The sequence below is a fragment of the Trachymyrmex cornetzi genome, unplaced genomic scaffold (assembly GCF_001594075.2).
Source record: "Trachymyrmex cornetzi isolate Tcor2-1 unplaced genomic scaffold, Tcor1.1 scaffold69, whole genome shotgun sequence".
In the NCBI taxonomy this organism is placed as follows: Eukaryota; Metazoa; Arthropoda; class Insecta; order Hymenoptera; family Formicidae; genus Trachymyrmex; species Trachymyrmex cornetzi.
The window spans coordinates 281,449-305,365 of record NW_017300014.1 but is presented as its reverse complement, the minus strand read 5'-3'; the positions used below and the strand labels follow the sequence as shown (position 1 = coordinate 305,365).

General features: G+C 37.2%; 1 protein-coding gene across 4 annotated transcripts in view; it reads left to right on the top strand.

Annotated features, from left to right (window-relative positions):
• The window catches only part of Camta (Calmodulin-binding transcription activator), a 55,634-nt gene that overhangs the window by 29,439 nt on the left and 2,278 nt on the right, over positions 1-23,917 (top strand). For 2 of the 4 annotated variants that reach the window (XM_018517508.1, XM_018517511.1), the window contains 11 exons: positions 1,248-1,339; positions 15,322-15,510; positions 15,652-16,050; positions 16,454-17,230; positions 17,421-17,756; positions 18,000-18,247; positions 18,443-18,642; positions 18,882-18,989; positions 19,823-19,980; positions 20,318-20,817; positions 23,432-23,587. In XM_018517508.1, coding sequence (XP_018373010.1) covers positions 1,248-1,339; positions 15,322-15,510; positions 15,652-16,050; positions 16,454-17,230; positions 17,421-17,756; positions 18,000-18,247; positions 18,443-18,642; positions 18,882-18,989; positions 19,823-19,980; positions 20,318-20,817; positions 23,432-23,587 — 3,163 coding nt within the window. Of the gene's footprint in view, positions 1-1,247; positions 1,340-15,321; positions 15,511-15,651; positions 16,051-16,453; positions 17,231-17,420; positions 17,757-17,999; positions 18,248-18,442; positions 18,643-18,881; positions 18,990-19,822; positions 19,981-20,317; positions 20,818-23,431; positions 23,588-23,825; positions 23,851-23,917 lie in introns of all 4 variants that reach the window. The other 2 variants (XM_018517509.1, XM_018517510.1) reach the window with 2 other exon arrangements.

Sequence of the window (23,917 nt, the reverse complement as noted above, 5' to 3'; positions counted from 1 at the left end):
GCTTCAAGAATACGCGACGCATGATATTGCCGATATATCACACGGGAGAGCACAGATGTCCCATGCGTAATATCAATAATATCGAGAGGAAATGCAAACGCTGCAAAACGGAAGCATTTTGCCAAGCAAATAGCTGTTCGCTTGATGTTTAGATGTACAGAAATATTAGCCTTGGATTCTAATAATCTGAAAACAGAGTACACATTCGAATCTCACAACATTCATAGGATGAATTATTTTTTCGATAATACGCAATAAATTTTCGATGAGTCTTTTTATAAAAAAAGATTAAAACGTCTGTACTAAATATTATGCTATGTTTTACTAAACCTTTACTAAATATTACGATCTGTATATATATTACACTTAATAAAGAATTCTTTTTTAAATATTTATGCAAAGTTCTTTCCAATATACTTGGAATAATGTTGTTCAATCACTTACACAATACTGTACGTGTTTACACGGAAAAACATGTTGTATTGACATTAGCCAACAGCAGTCTAATTCAAAATAGTCTTGTTAATTCAATGACATTATTAATGAAACAAATAACACTTTATTAAAACAAGAGCATGACGTCATTGTTTCATTAGTACTATTGAATTAATAAGTTTATTTTCAATTAAACTGCTATCGGCTAATGCTGTTAATACATTATTTCTGCCTATATATGTATATAAAAAATAATAATGGATAACATTACGGTATTATTTTAGCTTTCTAAAAGTTTTTCTTTTTTGTATTTCTCGGTCTTACTTAAAAAAATAATTGTGCAAAAACGTGCTAAAGTTCTCGATAAAAGAATCTTTAGACCGTTGATTTTTATTTTGCATTCTAACAGGAGTAGATATATAGTTCACGGCACGTTCGTAGAAAGTGCAATTTATTACAAGTGCTATTTTATGGCGAGCGTGCATAATATACATGGCTTAGATCGATGGAGTTTTTCGATCGGTTGTGTATAAACAGAGTTAATGACACATGCCACGTAACGTTAAAGCTGCCTGCACGTCGCGAGTGTGAGTGCAAGTAGTCGCTAATGCTCATGACACAATAACGATTCGCTTGTCGATCCGCTGTAAAACTGTCACGATCGATCAGCACGCACGTCGACGACATAAATTTAGGTTTTCCGTTAAATAATGTAACGGGTTACGGAACAAATCGCTTCCGAAATTGATGTTTTCTACGATTCCACATTTTCTAGCGAGAACAGCTATTAATTGAGATAATTTATCACACAGATGGCGACCCGATAAAGCTTCCCGAAAATCTGGAAACATTGCCGCGAGCTGAACACTTTCCAACTCAGAGGCATCGATGGAACACCAACGAGGTAAGTTGCCTGTCGCTTATTCGTTAGACGCAAATATTAAATTCGTGGGTCAATAGAAAACACACGTGTAACCTATTTATTCAAACATCTATCGATACTATATTTCTTAATCGCACGTCAAAAGTCGTGTTGTATAATATCAGGTTTTTTAATTGCAGTTTCATATAATGCATAAATCGATGTAAACTAGATACTGATAATTAAATGTTCATATATGAATAAAAATGTAAATATAAATTAATATTTTAATAGTCACAGGACATATAGTTTTGAAAATAGCGTTAATAATATATCTGATATTCATTTAAATATTTTATGTTACGCATAATATATAATTAAAAAAAAATACATTTTACTTTAATAATCAAAATTCGTGCTGAGAATATATTTTTCTGTTTGATATTTAAATATTTGCTCTCATATTAGATGTCTAACAATTAACAAGAGGCTCAGCAGAATACAAGTCATCGTAACATAAATAATGACGTCAAAATAACTCCAAAATGATTATTAAAAGTCACCTTTTAATTAATAACATTCATTTTAACGTCAGTTTCAAAGTCACTTTTCAATTAATAACGTTCATTTTATTAAAATTATTAAAAGTCACTTTTCAATTAATAACGCGTTCATTTTATTAAAATTATTAAAAGTCACTTTTCAATTAATAAAGATGATTAAAAGTCACTTTTCGATTAATAACGTTCATTTGAACGATTCATTTGAACATTATCAGTTTGATATTATCGTGACTTACTGTTCTGCTCTCTGCTCTAATCTATATTATAGATTCTTACCAAATAGTGTAACTCCAACATATAATATGCCAGGAATTTAACGGCGACTTGCATTTTGAAATGAAACGGGGCCAAAGTATCAAGTACCAATGTATCTTACGTATGGATGCATTTGCATTCTGGCTCTCAGAGCGCATCCCTCTTTGCGGCGCGGCGGTCGCGTGCCCGGCCGCGAATTCCGGCGCTAGCGGACCGATCTGGTATTACCGGAATTCCGATGGACCATTCCGCGCGTCGTCTCTTTTTTCCGGTGTAAATTTTATCGTGACCTCACCGGGACCAGAACGGATGTATATATTTATACAAGACTATACGCGAGAGTTAAATGGGAAGGTAAATAACGCGCGCTCGTTCATGTTGGTTCGCGGCACGGTTAAGGAGAATAGATGCAGTCAATGCAGCCGTTGCTTGTGTGCAACGTACAGGGACGACATTAAGGGCGAAACTGCTCGAATGATCCTGGTGAAAATTTTAGGGGTTGCAACTTTCAGAAGTGCTTAACTTTATGATGTATTTTAATTTTAATAATTCTTTACATTATAGAGTTTGTAACTAGAACAGTGTAAACATCAAAGCATTAATAATTTTTATTAATTGTAAGTAACTAAAAGTTGAGGGGCTTTTCTACCCTTTCGCGATTTTATAACATATTTTATAGTGTGTGTATGTGTATGCGATGTAATGATGAAGTATTTTATTCCAATTATGTCACTATTTTCATAAAAATAGCATCGAATGTTTGAGAAAAATAATTTCTACAGAAAGAATAATCTTGCTAAAGTATCTACAAATTTAGCTGCGTAGATACCGATTCGAGAATAATTTATTGAACCGTAAAGTAATTTTATCAGAAATTACTCTAAATGATTGCTGAATGTCAATATTTTTTACAGCACTATTTATCACGCTTGAACGTTATACATAATTATTTTGATAATCCGATCTGAAAATTATTTTCAGATCTGTATCTAATTAAATTTTTGGGTATTCCAGCAAAACCGTTCCTTCCGCGCATTTTTGTAATTATCATATCATTCATCCATTTTTCATTAATTTTCTTACGCCTATAATATATATTACTATACGAAATACGTGTCGGTCGCATTGATTCCGAAAAATTTTATCGGACCGCCTAAGGCTTAAAGTATTGCGAGGGCAAGGAGGGAGAATGCTGTTTCAGCATTTCGCCTGAGGAAGTGAAATTCCTGGTCACGACCCTGGCGTCGTCGGTGTGTGCAGCGGCGCGGCTCCACGCCGGTGTGTGCAGCGCGTCGGCAAGGGTGCACGTACCCACACTCGTACGCTGCACACGTAGACCGGCTTGCACCGATGCAGTCCACACCGCTATACTCTGACCCAGGTCGGTCGGCCTTCGATCAATAGCTGGAGCCAGCGAGAGCTCGCAGCCGGCGGCGCTGAGCTTTTCAGTATCGCCGAACGAAACTCAATTGCGATCCCTGTGCGCGCGGCGCGACGACTATCATTGTAAACGATAAGTCGGTCGTCCCTCTTCTTGTCCTCCCCCGCGAGTTCCCATCCACCACACGCTTGTTACTTTTCCGAATCGCTCTCCCTCCCCGATAAGTACCGGAAATTAAAAGTTCCTGAAGGAAGGAGAATCGTCGACAGCCTTTCCGCGGACTCCTCAGACTGAGGAAGAGAGAGAGAGAGAGAGAGAGAGAGAGAGGCGTGCTTCTCTTCATCTCCTCTTTTTCCTTTTTTTTTTACAAGTTGTACCGTCTCACACTTGCCCATCTGTCTCCACTGTCTCTCCTGTCATTCTATTTTTGCTTTCGAGGCGGTCGTCCACTCCTAAGCGATGAAAATTGGCTCCTTATCTCTGACGAATCTATTCAATTTCATATCGTCGCGACAGCAATTTTCGTCCTTATTCCGATTTCGACATCGGAATCTTAACGAAATTGGCTCCTGTCGTTGCGATACTTGATAAAATAGATAGATTGGAAGCATCGATTTTATAATGACGAAGGCGCGTTTGAGGTTGTTACAAGATATTTAAATGATATTCAAACGCGACGGATGCGCGGCACCACGTGCATTGCTAATGAGGCCAACGATGGCAAGACCGGCCGAATACTGTGTCACAGTGTTCGCCTTATCCGGTACCTATATTATCAAGTCCTTGGGGGTCCTTTGAACATTATCGATTGCGCGAGCCAACAAATTTGAGCTTTGTTGAAGAACGGGAATCACGCAAAGAGATTTATACCAATGTTGATACGCTCCCTGGAAATAGAACTGACAACTTCTTCTCTGCCCGACTATATTTATAATCATCGATTAAATAGTTTATGTGAAAGCATGCCAATTTCACAGACTAACACTCCCAGAGGAATAATAAAATTTCCTTTTCTTTTCACGGATACTATTCAGTGATAGCGTCTTGAAGTTTCGGAGTTATTTGAACGTTTTTATTTCGATCGCCGACCATAGTTTCGTGTATATAAGGAGAGCTTCAACGTATGTTGGAATCCAAATTTCTTTCTGTCTATCTAACTTTTCCGTTCAATTTTATAAACGGCTTTCACGTACATAAAATCCAATCTTGATTCTCTTAATTTTATTTACGTAACTCAATATCCTGTCAATGCGGACTATTGGATGTAACCAGAGATATGCAAACTATTCGAATTGAATCGAATCAAGTGAGATTCGATTTGATTAAACGCGTATTATCAAATAATCATTATTCTTTTTTTTTACATAGAAATATTTTTGTTATCTATATATTAAAATTTTACATAACAATAATTATGCTGTATTTAAAAGTTACGTTTCAATGATTCGATTCGATTTAATTCGATTTGATACGATTCGGGGTCGAAAGATCTTTTGCACATACACACACGTTTCTAGGCGTAATGCTGCTTCACTTATTCCTGAAGGAAAAGATATATTCGTTCATCCAACATTCAAAGCTTCCATTTTTTTTCGCTCGTCTAGATTCGCGCTTTAAAGCCGGCACGGCGTGAGTTCAATCTTATTTACATTTGTCAACGTCCCGGTAGCGTTATTCCGCTGCACTCCGGGATTTATGGAACCACTCAGCCCAGTCGATTCATTTTGCCCGCAACCGGCTCGAGCCGCGAGGAAGAAGTTCGCGGACAGGTAACGGAGTAAATTTTCACGGTCCTGGAAAGTTTATAAATCCCTCGTGCATACTGCCGTCTAGGCAAAATCCCGTAGCTTCTAGGCGAAATCCTCCCTCAACGTGATCTTGTTTTCTCGCGCGGCTTCCTCTTGTAACGTTCTCGTCCGCTTTTTCTTCTCCGTCCCGTCGCTCGTCGCTGCTGCCATTTTTCACACAAGTTCCGACGGCATACGAGATCGTAAGTGGATCTTATGCACTTTCTCATGCCACGGCTTCTCGACGAACCGCCGACAATCAAAAATGTTCCAAGGATGTCAGTGATTTATTAGTTCACTTGTCGTGCGCTCATTGTAACGCGCGTTCGCTATTCGTTCGGAATCGTTCGAAATCATTTTCAAAGCGAGCACAAAGATCACGGGAATTGAAGTAATAACTACAAGTGACTCAAGGTTACTTCTACACGCACACGTTTTACGACTTGTTTGCCGTATTTATCTCGACAGGCGTTGACTTTAAATGCGATAAATGTATGCTGGCTGTATGCATCTCCATTCTATTGCGATAGTGATCTGCGTAACAATTAAATACCTTCAAATTGCATTTTCATATTTTTAAAATAATCTACGTAATTAGTAATAATTCAAAATTATTTTAAATTAATCTCTAATGATGTATTAAATGATTAATTATATATATTTCGTGATTAATCTATATTTTTTTAATTTTCAAATGAAAAATATGTGGTTGCGATACATTAAAAAATTTTATTTTTGATTATAATTAATATATATTATATATATGTATTTTAAGATATAGAAATCAAAGCCTTAAACGGTCTAGCTGGATCTTAATGATTCTTATGTGAATTTATATACTACGTGTGTAGTCCCTAGAAACGCGCGCCGAAATAATTATTCGGTCTTGAAATGCTAACTCTATTAAACTACCGCAGTAATATCATGAAAATATTTATTTCGGCTCGTACAAGCATTAAGATCCAGCTAGACCATTTAAGGCTTTAATTTCTAGTTTGTGTTATCACATATAAGGTCCTATAATATATTATATTATACATATTTCAAGGTTATTATATATATTTCTTAAATCTTCGGATAACGTATATTTGGTTGAAATACATCATTTTATTTTGGATTATTTTCCTCGCAAGAAATTTCTATGCTGCGCGGAATATTCTGTCGCGCGCGTGTTTTTCCATTTTGACGCCAATAATTTTCAAGATTTCTGACGTGGCTCTCGGTTCTTATTACCTTCGCCTGATGAAATCCCATTTGTACCGAAACAGGGCAATACTGAATGCATACATAGGAGGGGTATTACAGTAATAAGTTTTAGCACATACCTACAGGCGAGCACATTTCGTACTTTTAGCATTTGTAATGTGCTTTAATGGCACTGATTTATTAAATAATCTCCTACTGCAGTGTTAAATGAGGATACCTGGATAAGAAGTCTCCTACTTTACCCAATTTACCATCCTAATTTAACGCTACAAATACTTCTGTGTAAATTGCAGCCGCACATAAATTTGCGAAGCTTTGTTGAGATTCTCTTTGGAAGATATCTACGATTGTAATAAATTCATGGATATATAATTCTCTTATTAAGTTAATTATTAATTTTAAGTTAAGTGTTAAATACTAAGAGATCCTTTTGTTAATTAAATATTGATGATATTAATTTAATATAATTTTTTTTATTATACTATAAAAAATAGCTTAACAATTTTACAAATGAAAATAATAAAAATAATATTGATCCCTTAGTGAGATTTTCGATTTTATCATATATAGAGTGTATATACTTGATTTATTGACGTGAAATGATATCTATATGGTCTATATCTGTAAACGAAGATTGCTCTTAAAATAACGTTTTTGTTCATTTATTGATTTCCGATTGCACGCGAGAATAGAAGCGTGGTCGTTAAATTGCTCGGATTTGCGAAAGCACACCGCGACGGCGGTCGTTATAATTAAGCACCGCTTTAGACCGCTTGCCGTGCACCTTTTAATTGAAAGACGTTTTCGAGGAAACCCGTTATCCGAATATATGCAGTTGGTTAATTATAGCTTTATAGTTTTATTACTGAAGTCAAAATTAACTTTGAAATAAATGTAGCATTCATATCTTAATAGAAATGTTTAATTTTGCACGTTAATTATACTTATGAATTACGAATTTAAAATATAAAATAAATATATTAAACTTGCAATTATGTATAAGTTTATCAATCAAATTAAAATCAAATTAAAATTTATGATAACTTTCCACAAAAGATTTTATAACGTACCCTTGACACTTTTTCGTACGTCATCAACTAAAAATCGTAAAATTTTAATATCATCGGCGAGATATAACGATTGTGTATTAAGAACAACCTTGGAATCGAATAAATAAAGTCATCGTGGCTTCGAAAAGATTCGCTGATCCGGAAAGTTCGCGAGAACCGTAATAACATAGACATACATACATCGTCGAAAATTGCATTGCCCTCGATTCACGAAATCGCTTCATTGAGAATAGAGGCACGGCGCGGCGTCTTGTATCCAAAATGCATCTCAGAAATTGTATACGGACACGTTCCGCATCGACATCTCGGAATAGCTTCCTCCCTGTCATCTCGGAAAAATTAACCAATTTCCTAAGTCTTTTGTGGAACACTTGAATGGTCGCCGCGGCGACACAATGCAGCCACAGTCGATTCAACGGCGCACCCAGCATCGATATTTCATCGGTGTTCTTCTCCCAAATGCCGATACTGTGAGACAATGGCGATAATGATTGCGGATAGCAATTAATTTGTTTCAATTGTGCAATTACTGATTGCAATTACTAACATCTTTGTGATGAACAAACGTACACGTGCGTGGAAATGGGCGGTCTGGAAAATAAAATTATATTAAAATTACAGTTCAGAAAATGTTCAGAACTAGGAACACAGAAAACTGATTACTTTCAACAATTGATAAAAAATATAAATAGATGTGAAGAATAATTTTGAAGATTTAACGATTGTTTTTATTATTTTTAATGATTTTAACATCAAGAGTAATATTTTTATTTATTTTTATGTAAATTGTCCGCGTTTTTTAAGATATTTTACATTTGAAATACGAATGATAAACTTAAAATAGACGAAATCTCTTTATTGATGTGGCATTGAATATCAGATTTGATACACTTTTTTCTTTATCGAGGATGCTCGATTTTATTTAAGACTTCTTCCGTTGGGAGCTACGATTTATCGGCAGAATTCCGATACTCGCACGTGTGAGTTGCGAACGTAGAAAAGATGAACTGTCTTCGTCCTCGGTGTCGAAAGGAGAGTCGATTTATCGCTCCTTTTGCATTCGTAAATCAGGTAGAACACATCTCTTCCGGTAGCACGTGAGACAGAGAGTGTCTCGTTTATATAACCGTTGAGTTGAAGGAAGAAATCCATAGCCGCTCTCTTTCACGTATTTCTAAAGTTCTCTATTACTTTTGCATGCTAGTCTTACGTGATTTTAACGTGCCGTAAGAAACTGTATGTGAAAATAACAATTATTTGATATAAATCGCAAAAATTGATCTGAAATTTTGTTTGGACGTGAAAATAATTGGGCAAGATGCTCAAATTGGTTGCCAGAATGTTAAAAACTTTTGCAATATTGTCATCGCAATGCTTTCTTCGTAACCATTCTACACAATTATTTTGATGATCCAACAAAATTATTTTCAGATCTTTGTGTGCGATAAGAAATACAAAGAAATACAAATACACTAAAGAAAAAGAATTGTAGCAGAAAATTTCATTGAGTGAAAGAACGATTTGTTAAGAGAAGAACATAGCTCTTCGTAAAATCTTAATGAAATAAAAAGTATTTATGTATATTATATACTACATGCATGTCCTTAATAATTTTCTAAAAATAATATTAGACATTTAGCGTGTATATTAAAATTTGTATGTTTTTAATAAGAATTATTATAAAAGCATACTTTCATCTAAGAGCCGTCATAATCGATGATCGCGTTTATATTTTATAAGCTTCTTTGGTCACGTATGTATATATAGGAAAATATTATAAGCTAAAATATTCCATGTCTTTGCTTGACCTATTTCACGATCAACGCGAAACGCAATGCACAGAACAATATTCAAGTGTGCTAGGAATTTGTAAAGGATGCGAGAGTTTAATAATAATAAGCCATATGTTTCTCATACGTCATAAGATAAATTTCATGGAAAAATAAGCAATATGCTAATATTAATGTCAATATAACTATGCTAATGTAATTAATATTAGCGGAAGTGGTATGCTAATGTAATTAATTGTACATAACTTCTAGTCTTCCAAATTCTAACAAGTGATGTTAAGTAAACGTTGTGTATTCTAAAATGAAAGTATTACATGCGCAATGTAAAAGATTTTATAATTTTTATGAATTAATGAATAGGCATTAGCGCTTATTATTGTAAAAAATTATATTTTCTTTCTGTTAAATTCTTTTTTGCATAAAACTACTTATGTCGTACTTTATACGATTTAAGTATAGTTTTAAAAAGAAATTATGTTTGCTTTTTGTCTAATTATTTCTTGTATAAAGCTATTTGTGTTGTACAACATTCAAATGCTTCAGCGTGAATTATTTCTTTTTTAATCAAATGTGCCTTAATAGAGCTTTTAGTGGAAAAACCGCGTACTGCAATATTTTTTAATAATAAGTACACACTTTTGGCCAACAACGTAACTAATAACTGACGTTGATTACAATATACAGTGTGTCTATCACATGGAGATTAATTGACATTTGCTTTACTTAGATTATTATGTAGTATATGAGATTATAATTGGCGTATACGTGAAACGCGTGAACTCGCGATAGAATCCTCGCTCGCCGGTTTAACCTAATTTTTGTCCAGACACATTTCACGATTAATCAAGATAAATGGACGTGAACGCGAGCGGGGAAGTTGTAACGAGAGGACGCACGAATGCTCGGGGTAAAGCCGAGGTCGCGAGTTTTCGTCTCCGAGCGCGGCGCGACGAACGACGGCACGAAGCATCCTCGCTAGAATGCAAATGATCAATTAACCAGTTGTAAATCACCCCGTGCTGGGTGGGGGCTTTATCTAGCGCCGTTGTCGGTGCCCGGCCCGGCTGGTCTAATGGCCGGCGGAGCCGGCATCGGTCTCTTCCATCCTATTTTCGTATGCTCTCCACGATCTTGTTATATGAAATGCTCCAAAATGAGCAATATGGAAGAGGAAGGAACATTTTTTTTCATTTTATTTTGATACGATCCTCGCGCCGAATATTGCCCTTTCTTATTGTCTATAGGTTGATTTATATCGCAATTTACAAGTATTGTTGGATGTCGTATTTTTTAACTCGATGACAATATATACTCCTATTATATTCATATTAATTTTAATTCTGTGTGAGTTACATCTTTGATTTTTAAGGCTTGATTCATTTGAAAGAACTTTATTCCTCAAAATAAACCACTCATTCAACGAAATTTTATGATGGTATCACATTTTCAGATCGAATAAAAAATCGTAATAAAATTAATTTTAAGATGACATCAAGCAGAAGTCATTTTAAGAAAAATCGTAATGACATTATTCAATGCATTTTGACAATGATTTTGTGGTGAATTCTTGACATGATAATTTTTAAGTGATTTTTTTTAAATTAAAAGTCATTGTTATATCAAGAATTAATCACAAAATTATTGTTAAACGTATCATTATGATTTTTCCGAAAATAACCTTTACTTGATGTCATCTTGATTTTATTATGATTTTGTATTCTACCATCATCTGGGGTTTTAGACATAGTGACATTATTACTGTTATTATTCTCATCGCATCGCATAATAACTCGTTTTGTCCATTTGCTGTTACTCTTACTCACCTTTTCCTTTTGGCCAGCCCTCATCGACGACATTTATTATCCAGGACACGTTCGTTCGAGAACCTTTCCGAAAGTTGAAACTATACCCATGGGACGCACACGAAGGTATTAAGTAGCCTCCGAATTCCCTGCCACACGGCTGTCTTTTCGTGATTAACATTTGGAACGGAAAAAGTATTTTCAATTAGTAAATACAATTTGATTCTACAATATTACAACAACGTACTGTTGAGCTCGTGTGCCAATTGATAATAAGAAATGATCTCTTCACATCAATTATTTTTTCCGTTACAAATGATTGTGTTTATTGAAAGAGGATACAAATTATAAGTCAAATCTCGTAAAAGAGAATATAGTAGCGCAAGGTTGTTGCGTCAGAATCAGTGAAGGAGAATAGATTATTTGTTGATGGATGTGTAATCTTTTCCCAAATCCGGTTACATGTTTTCCATAAGCTCTAGGCGATCATATTTATCTTGGAAATCCAATCTTGCCATGCTTCATCTAAAATAAATGGTGTGTGGGTTCGGTTCACGTAGCGAGCCTAATCAAAAGCTGGCGCTGTCACTGCAAAATGTGCACAAGATACGTGGCCCGACGTGCATGTAGCCCTGTGTCGTGCGGTATTCGGGTTATCCTCAATACCACGTGGAAGATAGCCGCAGAATCTCGCGGGAATTTAATTTACACTTGGCAGATGGATGGTGCTTCGCGTACGAATGCGGACCGCAGCCATTCTAGCCGAATGTGACAAATGTTCGTATTTACAGTTCGTATTTCGCTCATTAAATACTCAACTTACATGTTTCTGCTAAATCTGTAATTATCAACAGAAACATTATTCTCTCAGTCTTTATCGATACTAATGATACTTCAAAAATATACTTAACAGGATATGCTACCGCATCTCCTGACATATTATAGAATATGTATCATAAAATTCAAAACGTTACGAATTTTAATTAAAAATAATTTTATATTGAAGAGAATTTACACACCACTAACTGTATCAGACAGCTCTTCTATTAACGTTTTAAATTTTATGTTATGCATGAGAGTCTTACTAAATTTATCCTTCTTACAAAATATTATATTACGAAGAGAATATAAAATATACGTTCACGCGCGAAGAATTTTTCTTATATATTGTAAAACTATATTTTATTGTGAATAAATGTTAGCGAGATATATCAGAAATAATTACAAGGTGTTGTTCTATAAAATATAGTGCCCCAGATACATTTCATATGGTTCGACGCGAGACCGAGATCACGGCCAAGAAATTTAATGGACTAGAGGGAGAGACAGCCCGCGTGGGGGCTGTGGTGCTTCTGACAAAAGCTCTAATGACGTACGATGGTAACCTTCGTGAGGAGCGCGATACATATTCCGGCTGATATGCATATTTAGTACCGTTCTATAATCTTCTCCGTAGAAATGCACGGGGCACTCTGCCAAATCAGTGAAATTGAATCGGAAGAGAATTTTTAGGTGAAGCGCTTTATTACGTTATTATATTTTGGAATTTCGAGGTAGCGTACGCTCTCTCACACTCGCTCCGTATTTCCAGTCGAATTAAAGACGAACTTGATTAGAATATCGCAAGAGAATTACTCGCATTTATCACACGCGCCATTATTCCTGGTCCTTCAGTAACAAACAATAAAATTTACAAACTTAACAAACGCCACGCTACACGAACAATATTTATGAATGCTGCATTTAATTTAATTTAATTTAGTTTAATTTAATTTAATTTAATTTAATTTAATTTAATTTAATTATATTGTGCAAGAGAATTCAATTTTTAACAATTATGATATCTTTGTACACTACCAAGATTTATAATCATTGAAACCATAAATAATGATACAATTTCTATTGTTGATCAAATTGTTATTATTTCATCAAATTATCAAGTTGCGAATAATGTATATTTTATTAGTTTTGATCTCGAAATTTTTTACTAGTAATCTTTGAATTGAGCACGGAAAGAAGTTTATTAACAAGTTTTTATTAAAGCAGCTAAGAATTTAACTAGATACCCCGATCTGAAAACAATTTTGTTGGACCATTAAACTTATTATATGGAACACTTAAGATAGTATTTCCGCTTTCAGTACCCTTTCTTAAAGAATTTCTTTAAAAAATGTATAAAAGCTATAAACTTGAAAATTTATACATTTATTCTTTAATATTTGGCACACAACAGTAAATTTTTATTTTATTTACATGCCTCGACAAATTTACAAATTTACAAATAATTGCCAAAATATCTTTTATAACATTTGAAAGAATTTGTAAAAAACTTAATTATAAAAAAAAGAATTTAAACATCGAAGAAAAATGTATCAAGTTTCAAGTTTATAACTTTCATATTAAAAAAAAAATTCCTAAAAGATGGTATGAAAGTGGTACTAAAGCGGTAATATCCTCATAAATATTAATATTAATGTTGCAAAAAGTTTAACATTTCAGGAACCAGCTTGAGCGTCCTATACTGAATTATATTATTGGTTTAATAAAACTAGCTATTTTTAGATGCGTCTAGCTAAATTTTTTAGTAAAATTATTCTTTTCGTGAGGCTAATTATGGGGCACCCATACACTTCACACTGCTGTCTATGATTAAATTTTTCAAATTGGTCAAATCGACCGGGTGCACTGGTTCGTTTTGCATTATTGTACTTTAGGTCGCGTGTCGTGGGCGCCCCTGGCTACCTACTTACCGCACTTTCAGCTGTTGAATTCGTTTTTTTTTCCCGTGGACGCTGGCTTTCTTCTTTTATGTCCTCAAGTAGCCTGAATTGCTGATAAGCATCGCATGCCGTAATACGAATATTTATAGAAACGAATTTTGCATTTTTATTCTGATTATGCGCATCGTGCGGGTTCTCCAAGTGCCGATTATTGCGTGCCGCGTTGGCGCGTGTGTACGGTTGAAGGATGAAAGAGAAAAATGGAGCGGAAAGGCGGGGATTACAGAGACTATCGTGATAGACGACATCAAAAGTCCTCGCGATAATTGCATTTCTTAACGTTAGTAAGAAGTCGGTGTTACTTCCTTCTCTAATAATGCCGTACTATCGCACCTTGCCCGCTTAAAATTACGCCGAGCGGTTCCTCGCGGTGAAAATCAATAATGAACCGTAATAATGGCGCTGTTATTGTTAGCAGCGTGTAAATGCGAATAACGTAACATGCACATTTCACGTCTCTGCCGTGTTACATGTGCGATGTAAGGTATACGGTAAGATATCCGACCCGAAGACAGTTTCTCCATTTTTCATTCGTCTAGTACGTCAAGCGCGTATGTGTCGCTGCTGAATTATTCATTATGTTAAGTGTTTTTGGTTCTGATGCTAGAAGATAGAATTTTCCAGGCCAAAATCCCGTCCAAGAACTCGAGGTTAATTATTTTGCCGTTTCGACTTGTTGACTATGTCGCGCGTTAGACAGTTTAAAAGTGAAATCTCATTTTGTCCATGAAATTTGAATCTTATTTTCTTTTTATATACATTTAATTCAACAAAATTAATCGATAAATTTTTAATTATTATAATTAAACTCCCATTTAACCAGATTAAAATACTTGATAGGTCAGAAATGTCTACGAATAATGTCTACGTTGCTATGAATAAAATGTTTTCTTAAATCGTATTATAAAGATATTATTAGGTTACATTCTTTTGAGGAACACAGTTTTCAATGCCTGTGCAAACATATGTATCACGGAATTTGTCGTTCAACGTGTGTTTGAGACTATCTATGATTCCGTTTCTTCAATGTGTGTTTGAGACTATCTATGATTCCATTTCTTCAAAGATGAAAGCACAGTCTGAAAGATAGAACAGAGATCTGTCAGCACAATTTTCGGACTGAAGCCAAATCTATAGAGAAAAGCATGTCAGCGGATATATCTGAAAAGCTGCATTCCATACAGCTTTTATAACAAGTCTACTTCGGTTCAGCGTTTCTTTGTACGATTTATTTTATCTTTATTCGACAAGTGTTAAAATAAAATATCAATTTAATAAAATTTAATTGAATAGCTAAATTAAATGCACCATATGATGTTAAAACATATATATGTATAAGATATCAGATTATATTTTATTTTATAAATGCAACCTATTTTTTTATTTTCAGGAAATTGCCGCCATCCTAATCAGTTTTCAGAGGCACGCCGAATGGCAAAGTCGGGAGGTGAAAGTACGACCACGAAGTGGTTCGATGTTACTGTACTCGAGGAAGAAAGTACGCTATCGGCGCGACGGTTATTGTTGGAAGAAAAGAAAAGATGGAAAGACTACACGGGAGGATCACATGAAATTGAAGGTAATTTTATGTTTAACAAAACAAGAAGAATATTAATTATTTAAAACGCTTGCAGCTTATTCTAAATTCCATTAAGATTTACGAACGAAATTTTGTAATGAATTTTTATTAATGTATTATTACGTTTTAATCTGATCACAGGTTCAGGGTGTCGAGTGCATCTACGGCTGTTACGTGCACTCGGCGATCCTTCCAACGTTTCATCGCCGATGTTACTGGCTACTGCAGAATCCGGACGTGGTTCTTGTCCATTATCTGAACGTACCTTATCCGGACGGTGATGCGAAGCTGGCGGCCCTGCCACCCTGCCTCGCGCTGCCACCTGACAAGAAGGAATGGACGCGAGACGAGCTAGCGTCACAATTAAGGCCCATGTTCCTCGGTGGAGATGATGATCCGAACAATCCTCATCTCACGCAGCACTCGAACCATCCCGTCGACATGATAGTCTCTCAGCTGCTTGATAGACAGAGGGCATCCTCCACTTCCTCCACCAGCAGCACTCAACTCGCACCTAGGAGACTTACGCCCGACAATCAGGTATTATACACGTCACACAATATGGAATTTTCAACAATAATTTATAACGTTTGAAAATTACTTGCCGCAATAATATTAATTGATAATAGTAGTAATAATTAGATAATGTAGGAATAATTAATAATAGTAGATAGTAGTAGTAGTTAATAATAATAGTAGTAGTAGTTATTAATAATTAGTAATAATTAATAATTAAATAATAGATAATAATAGCAATAATTATAAAAATTAATTGATGTTAATTAATCAAATTATTAATTGGCCGCAATAATTATAAATAAATTTCTATTACGGGTTAAGAATCTTTTTTTATAAAAATTATTTAATAACATTATGTAACGTGATCGCGCAATTAAATAAATTGTAGCATGTACGACTATGTACATACAGCTGTTTAAAATAGGTCTCTTCGACAACGGGAGGTCAACAACAATCGACGACGGCGGCTCCGGCTCCCCGCGTATATTCAAGACATTCCCATTCTACTCAGAGTCAACAGCCGGCTCCTCTAGTTTTAAGTTTGCAACAAATTCAAGGCGGTGGTGGTCTTCTGATACTCAATAGTCAACCATATCATCATCAACAGCAGCAGCAACAGCAGCAGCAGCAACAGCAGCAGCAGCAGCAACCACAACAACAGCAACAGCAGCAACCGCAGCAACAGCAGCAGCAACAACAGCAGCAGCAAAGTCAGCAGGTGGAAATGCAACAGGTCACAGAGCAACAAATCGTATCGCAAACCAGCGTCGATAGAGAACAGCAAACGCAGCAAGAAATTGACGCACAGGAGAGTTTGGACAGATCTGCTGTGCAGTCTCTGCCAATGGGCGGTTCCGGTTCCGAGGTGACCGATTTCGCGGAGACGCTGGATCTGAGTCAGGAAGACATTCAGAGGACACTGTCGGCCAATATGGTGCCTCCGTCGCCGTCGCCTTCGCCGGCGGACAACAGCATGATTAATCCGATGGACTTTATCGACTCATCGGATGACGTGCTGGTCAATCTGGACGCGTTCGATGTGTTCGGCGATTTGCCGGAGCTGCACGACTTCGAGGCCGAGCAAACAAAGCACGAGGAACAGCGAGGTGGTCCCGAGAACGATGTCGGATGTCATCCTGGTACAACCGTCCATATTGCAGAATATAGTCCTGAGTGGAGTTACACCGAGGGTGGTGTAAAGGTGTGAATAAAATATATTTACAGCTTTCTTTTTTTCAAAAATATTCGCTAATTACTATGTAACATAACTATTAGTTTAATTTTCCAATCAACAATACCCTTATAACTGTAAAGAGTGGTAAATTATAACTAACAGTTATATGTTATTGTTAATTAGTGTTTGCTAGGATTTGATATAAACGGTATTTTAGGTATTAGTTGCTGGTCCGTGGACCGGCGGTAGTGGTTCTCAGTCGTATTCGGTACTTTTCGACGCGGAACCGGTCGAGGCGTGCCTCGTGCAACCGGGTGTACTGCGTTGTCGATGTCCCGCACATGCACCAGGAATAGCGTCCCTCCAGGTGGCCTGTGACGGTTTCGTCGTGTCTGATAGCGTTGCCTTCGAATATCGTAGAGCGCCGACAAGCGAACCTAGCCCAGAGAAAGCTCTGCTGGACCGTCTTGCGGACGTCGAGGCCCGTCTGCAGGGTCCCGGTCCGCCATCTCCCGCGGCTCATCTGGAAGAGCGACTGGTTGCTTATTGCCAGGTACTTCTACTACTTGATATTTTAGTTGTTTATTGCCAGGTACTTCTACTACTTCATATTTCTATACTAATCATTAAACTTTACAGAATTGGATGTATATAAATTCAAATGATCAAAATGTTATTGAGCATAAACCTTTTAACCTTGAAACCAAATGAGACATTTTCTTATATAATTGTATTCACATATCGGTTTAATATCATTTATTGTTGTTTAAAGTTTTATTATTTTGAAATATTGCAGGATGCTGTTGTCCGTCCTTGGCGAGCTGGAGCGGAACCTCTTCAATCCGGTGGGCCTACCCTTCTGCATTTGGCGGCCGGATTGGGATACTCCAGGTTAGCCTGTGCACTCCTTCACTGGAGAGCAGAAAATCCTAGTAGCGTTTTAGACGCCGAGGTCGATGCTCTTAGGCAGGACAGCGCCGGCCTTACGCCACTTGCTTGGGCTTGTGCGGCAGGGCATGCCGACACCGCCAGGATTCTTTACAGGTTCGTAAAGATATATTCTTATTTGGTCAACATTTGTTTAACATTAATTATGAACAACTGGATTTAGTTGTTCGGTTATTACAAAATTTACACACCTTCGCCTTTGTAGCTCGCAATTGCCTCATACCACGAATATATTGATTTTTAATTGAATTGATTTTTAATAAGTATTTGTTGTTAACTCTGCCTCCATAGATGGAATGCTATGGCACTACGCGTGAGGGACTGTCAGAATAGAACAGCGACCGAGCTGGCCGCGGAGAACGGTCACACGGCGATCGCCGAAGAACTGAATCAGCTCGAGACCCGAAGGCAAGACGAGAGGCTTTTCTTGCGACCCGCCAGCCCTAGCCCTAGGCGGCCATCTCAAGACAGCGGTCTCGATCTGGCGTTGTGTTAGTCTCGTTTGCTATTATATACTGCCCTCTCTTCCGTATACACGCACACACATTCACGTATCTGATACACGTATAGTCACACCCTACCTTTGCCGATTAGCCCTCTCAGCGCCATTATATTTTCCCTCGTCCAGTTTGTAAAAATTGTAGAGTAACAAAAAGGCCGTAAGTCATGCGAGCGTAATAAATTAGGCAACGTATATAGTATTAAGTGGGGTTTATCGAAAAACACACAGGTGGTTCGCCGCTGCTGGACAACATGGAATTGTTGCAAGAAGATGAGTCGTCGTTAGGCCTCAGCGAACAGGGAATGGAGAGCGCTCCGACCCCTCAGGAGACCGTAGGTCCGTACCTTCCTCGTTTCCTCTTCTATTTGTCTGTCTGTCTGCCTGTCTGTCTGTAAAAACTATCCGTAATTCTCTATCTGTTCTCTGTGACACACTACCGATAGAAACGGACTGGCCTAGACGTACTACCACAATCACGTGGCCTGCGAATTCCGTAGAGATCCTAGCTGAAACTGCGTCCACCTCCCTTGTTCGCAGACACATACACATATACACATTTGTTACACATACTTAGACACATGTACATGCGTACAGCAGTGTTCTCTTTCTCTGTCTATCTCTGTATGCGTACTCGACGACCGAAATCGGTCAACGATTTCGCTGCCTTCTCTAACTCCTCTGAACTCTTGCAGCTTGAACAATTGGTGTTGCTTGGCCTTCGTAACCGCTCATGTTGGATGAATTGCTGTGTAATGTTTAAATTTTCTTAGCCACTACCTACTGTCGGCTATCGAGGCTTATTCTCGAGCAATAATCTTGTCTGTATATAACCTTTTCACGATAGTATAGCGACTAAATTATCACCTGGACAGACACGCGATCTGCCCAGTCGACCAATGTGGAGGTATCTCAGCCGGCTATCATCTTATGAAATGAGTAGGAAAGCGCCGTATTCACCAGCGACTTTGTCTGATTCTTCGTGCTGTCAATTCGTGTCGTAGCGACGCACTTGATGTTAAACATTTTATCTGACATTGTGACAGTATCTCAATGCATCGTAGAACACGTTTCACGGCTTTTAAAACTTCGGTGTTGTGATCGATGTGATTTCGGCGGTCTGCCACCACGAGCTTTTCGAATTTGGCTAGGGTGGTGATTCCTTTTTATAGGGGAAGAAGACGCGAGGGTGCTGACATTGGCAGAGCAAATTATAGCGGCGCTACCGGAAAGGATCAAGAGGGCGGAGGGTGATTCTCCGTCTTCTTCTTCGCCACCACCACTCACGGCGCCTCTGTCACCCTTGGAAGATGCTCTCATGGAACAAATGGTGAGAGTATCACGCTATTATTATTGACAGTCAGAATGTCGCATCTTGTAGAATCCTTTATTCTAATTTCTATTTATGTTAGATTTCACACAAAGCTAATTAAATATAAATAAAAGATTGCGAATTATTAATTGGAACGTTGAAACTTTCCCGAGTGAGACAAAATCTTCTGGTAGATATAATCGGAGAAACAGCATCATTAACAATTCAGTCTTGAATTATAATTAGGAGTAAAACTTTGGATTAAATCGGATTAGAGTTTTGATAAATAGAACTTCAAAGTTCCTGAGTATTCCGTTATAAAGCTCTATTTACATGCTAATAATACTGCTTGTAGCCTCTCGACTCCGGGGAACTGTTCGACTCGTACCGTGACTGCAGCGGCGGCGCCGCTTCAGTTTCGGACGCCGATGCCGACGCCAGTCCCTCGAGTCCTTCCAGCAGTTGTCTGACGCCAGACTCGCCGTCCCCGCCGCCCACCACTGCTGATTTCTGCGAGTTTCTGCAGCTACAACTGCAACTTGACGGCAACGGTAACGCTCACAGCGGTCAGTACTACTCGCCAAACGGCTGCGGTGAGCGCAAATTGAACGGCATGATCGGTTCCGGAGCCATGACGGCGATCGGTGTCGGAAACGGAGATGGCAACGGCGAAGCGGATCTCAGCAGATTGACGCTATCTGATCGCGAACAGAGAGAGCTTTATCATGCCGCCAGAATGATCCAGAAGGCATACAGAAATTACAAGGGTCGCCAGAGGCAGGAGGAGGCTGAAAGGCATGCTGCCGTTCTAATTCAACAATACTATCGCCGTCATAAACAGTACGCTTATCACAGGTAACTTCTCAAATAGTCAAGCCTGCATTGACAGATTTTGAGTAGAGCATGCTATTAATTTTTGATAGTAGAAAGGCAACAAATTTCACATAGAGTCTATAATATTTGATTATGTCGACAAACTACCAGAAATATGACAAACCTTATTGACACGTTATTGTCAGCAGATTGCGTGCGATAGAAACAAAACAGAATGCTCCGTTTCTGCTCGATTTCTCCCGTCAGTCTGTTGTCAGATTGCCCGCGCGCGCAGATGTTGCTCAGTTTCTGGTATCAATCTGCTGGCATTGCATGTTAACAGGCTTTGTCGATCCTGAGCTTAATGCGGACACAGATGACTATGGATTTGCAGTGGAATCTGGTTGAATTTACTGCTAATCTGCTAGCAAACTGCTAGCAAACGTTTATTATCTGGGTTGTCTATTGCCCTGCGTTAGTTTTATTAACAGATCTTTTATATATATTCTTACATTTGATTTTATTATTGTTTCATAGCTGTTATATATCGGGTAATAAAAAAAGTTATTTATGTAAAGTTTAATCCCAGCAAATACATAATGTGTTATATAATAGTTATGTCTACGTTTGCTGAGATGTATATGACGCAAAAGACCTGATAGATTGCGTTACAATATCAGTGACACTATAAATAAGACGTGCTACAGAATCTACTTATATACAGAAAATTGGAAAGGAAATGCCATAACATTACGAAAATTGACCCGGAAATGAGAATTTCAACCTGTTATTCGTGCTTGTATGCTGTATGAGTTTAAACTTGGAACAGAGGTTGTGTAAATGACTAAAAGATATATGCTTTCCTAGAAGGCACAGCCTAAAGGCTGTAAATTAAATTTAAAACAAATTTTACATTTAAACTTGTATAAGCACGAATAAATGTGATTGAAATACTCACATTTCCGGGTTAATTTCCACATTGTTATGGCACCTTCTTTCCAATTTTCTGTGTATAAGTTAATATGTAATTCTAGAAAAACGACAGAACTTTTTTTGTTACCTGATATATCTTTGTGTGTTTATATTCAGAATGGCCTATTTCGCGCATTTCAACGTTTCTCCTTCCTTTTATCTTAACATTTCGCATGCCATCGAACTTCCTCCAACTTCGAAAGTCTTAAGAACGAAATGAATCACTCGCTGTCTGACTACAATGGTACTAACTACCTTACGCGACGCATGCGACGTTTAGATACAAATCGTCCGACTTTATGCGGGCACGTGTTATCAGGTTTGAACTCAAGGTTGTTAAGTATGACAGATCATTATCTCGTATCGCGCAGACATCGCCAAATTGCTCCGAACTTAGAAAGTTAAATTTCCATCGATATTCCGCTAGTCGAGAAGGTTGCGGGGAAACATCTTAATAAGGAACAATTAATAACTGGGGGACAAGACGTACCATTGTGAACCGACTTAACGACCTCCGACTGAATTAGACTGATGCCACCAAAGTTCGATCCCGTGTACCTCTCTTGAGGCGAACTTTTAATTGGCATCGTAAATAATTCGGAAACTTTGCGGATTTCCCTGCCTTCGTTACGGTGGCCTGAATACAGAATTAAGTTGGCATTAAATTAATACGACTTTCGCGTTGAAACTAGAGATCAGTATTCTGCCGTTACTCCTTTCTGCGTTCACCGAGTTATATACGTAGCGATTTGAACTTCCTATTGTAATGCCTCCGAAATTAGTGACAATCAGCTGACTATATATTATCATTGTAAAATCTTCGCGAAAACATAAATCGCGAGAAGTAATGCAAGTTATCAGGCGTATGGCCAATTCTGATTATCATTTATCGCTAAACAATAATCTAAATGCATTAACACGTTTCATGTCACGCCAATTTTATAGCGTTTTTTATTGGCGCACTCAGTGCACATTTAAAGCTGTTGTACATTATTCTAATCAAAATGTAAAAGTGAGATATTTAATTGATAAAATGCCCAATATGTATTTTATCAAATAGCACAATAAAATTGAATATTTCGCGATTTAATTTCGTTTCTATATTTTTATTAAACGTACATCTTTATGTCGATTTGTGTATATACAACGGCTTTAACGTGCATTGTGAGTGCGCACTAGTTTTGCTAATGAAAAACGCTATTAAATAATATGTTCATTGGTGACCGTGTATATATATGGTATTTTCGTTTAATCTTTAGAGAAGGAGGGGGATTTATTTTTTAAATCTTACAGTTTTTCCTTGAGTAAGATTTGTTAATATAATTCACTATTCAGCATCTACAGTGGCTTTCCCATCGTAAAAATGTTAAATTTATTATAATTTATTATATTTGTTAAATAAAATATACTTCAAAATACAATATCATTAAAAATTAGAAAATTATTATTATGGGGTTGGCTTGAACAGAAAATTTGGCGTAAGTCATTGTGGCATAGAGCGTGTTAATTTAACAAAATTTTCATTTTTTTAAATGAAAATTATTTCCTTTTTCTCTATCGTTCTTGTATCTTTATACGTTAGCAATTATTTTAAAGTTTTGTATGAGTCATTTTACGCAATGGCTTCATTATCGAATTATTTTCTAGATTACTTGAACTTTTAAACTGTACCTTTTTATCGCAGGCAAGCCACAAAGGCAGCACTGGTGATCCAGAACAACTATCGAAATTATCGCTCGCGGCCGGGCTCGGCCAGTGCGAGGCAACAGGCGGTCCATCAGCAGGCGGCTCATCAGGCAGCGAGGAAGATCCAACAGTTCATGCGGCAGTCCAAGATCAAGTTAGTATCCTCATACGTATGTATGTGAATGTGAGTGTGAGAGAGAGAGTGTGTGTGTGTGTATGTGTGTACAGTGCTGCATTTCCTGTTGCAACGATGTGCACGCACATTAGTTAACGTAGCAGAGATTTCTTGTTAGCACACGAAAGGCTTCTTATCGTACTGAAAAAAAAAAAACGAAAAAAAGACAAAGTATAAAAGTTCTAAAGTCTCCCTCTTCTGTGTGTCACTAATGCAGCTTGTCGTGGGACGATTCACGACCGGTAAGTAAAGATCTTATAATTAGACAATTGTTTTTCAGCAAAACTGCTTGTTTGCATTTTTTTCTCT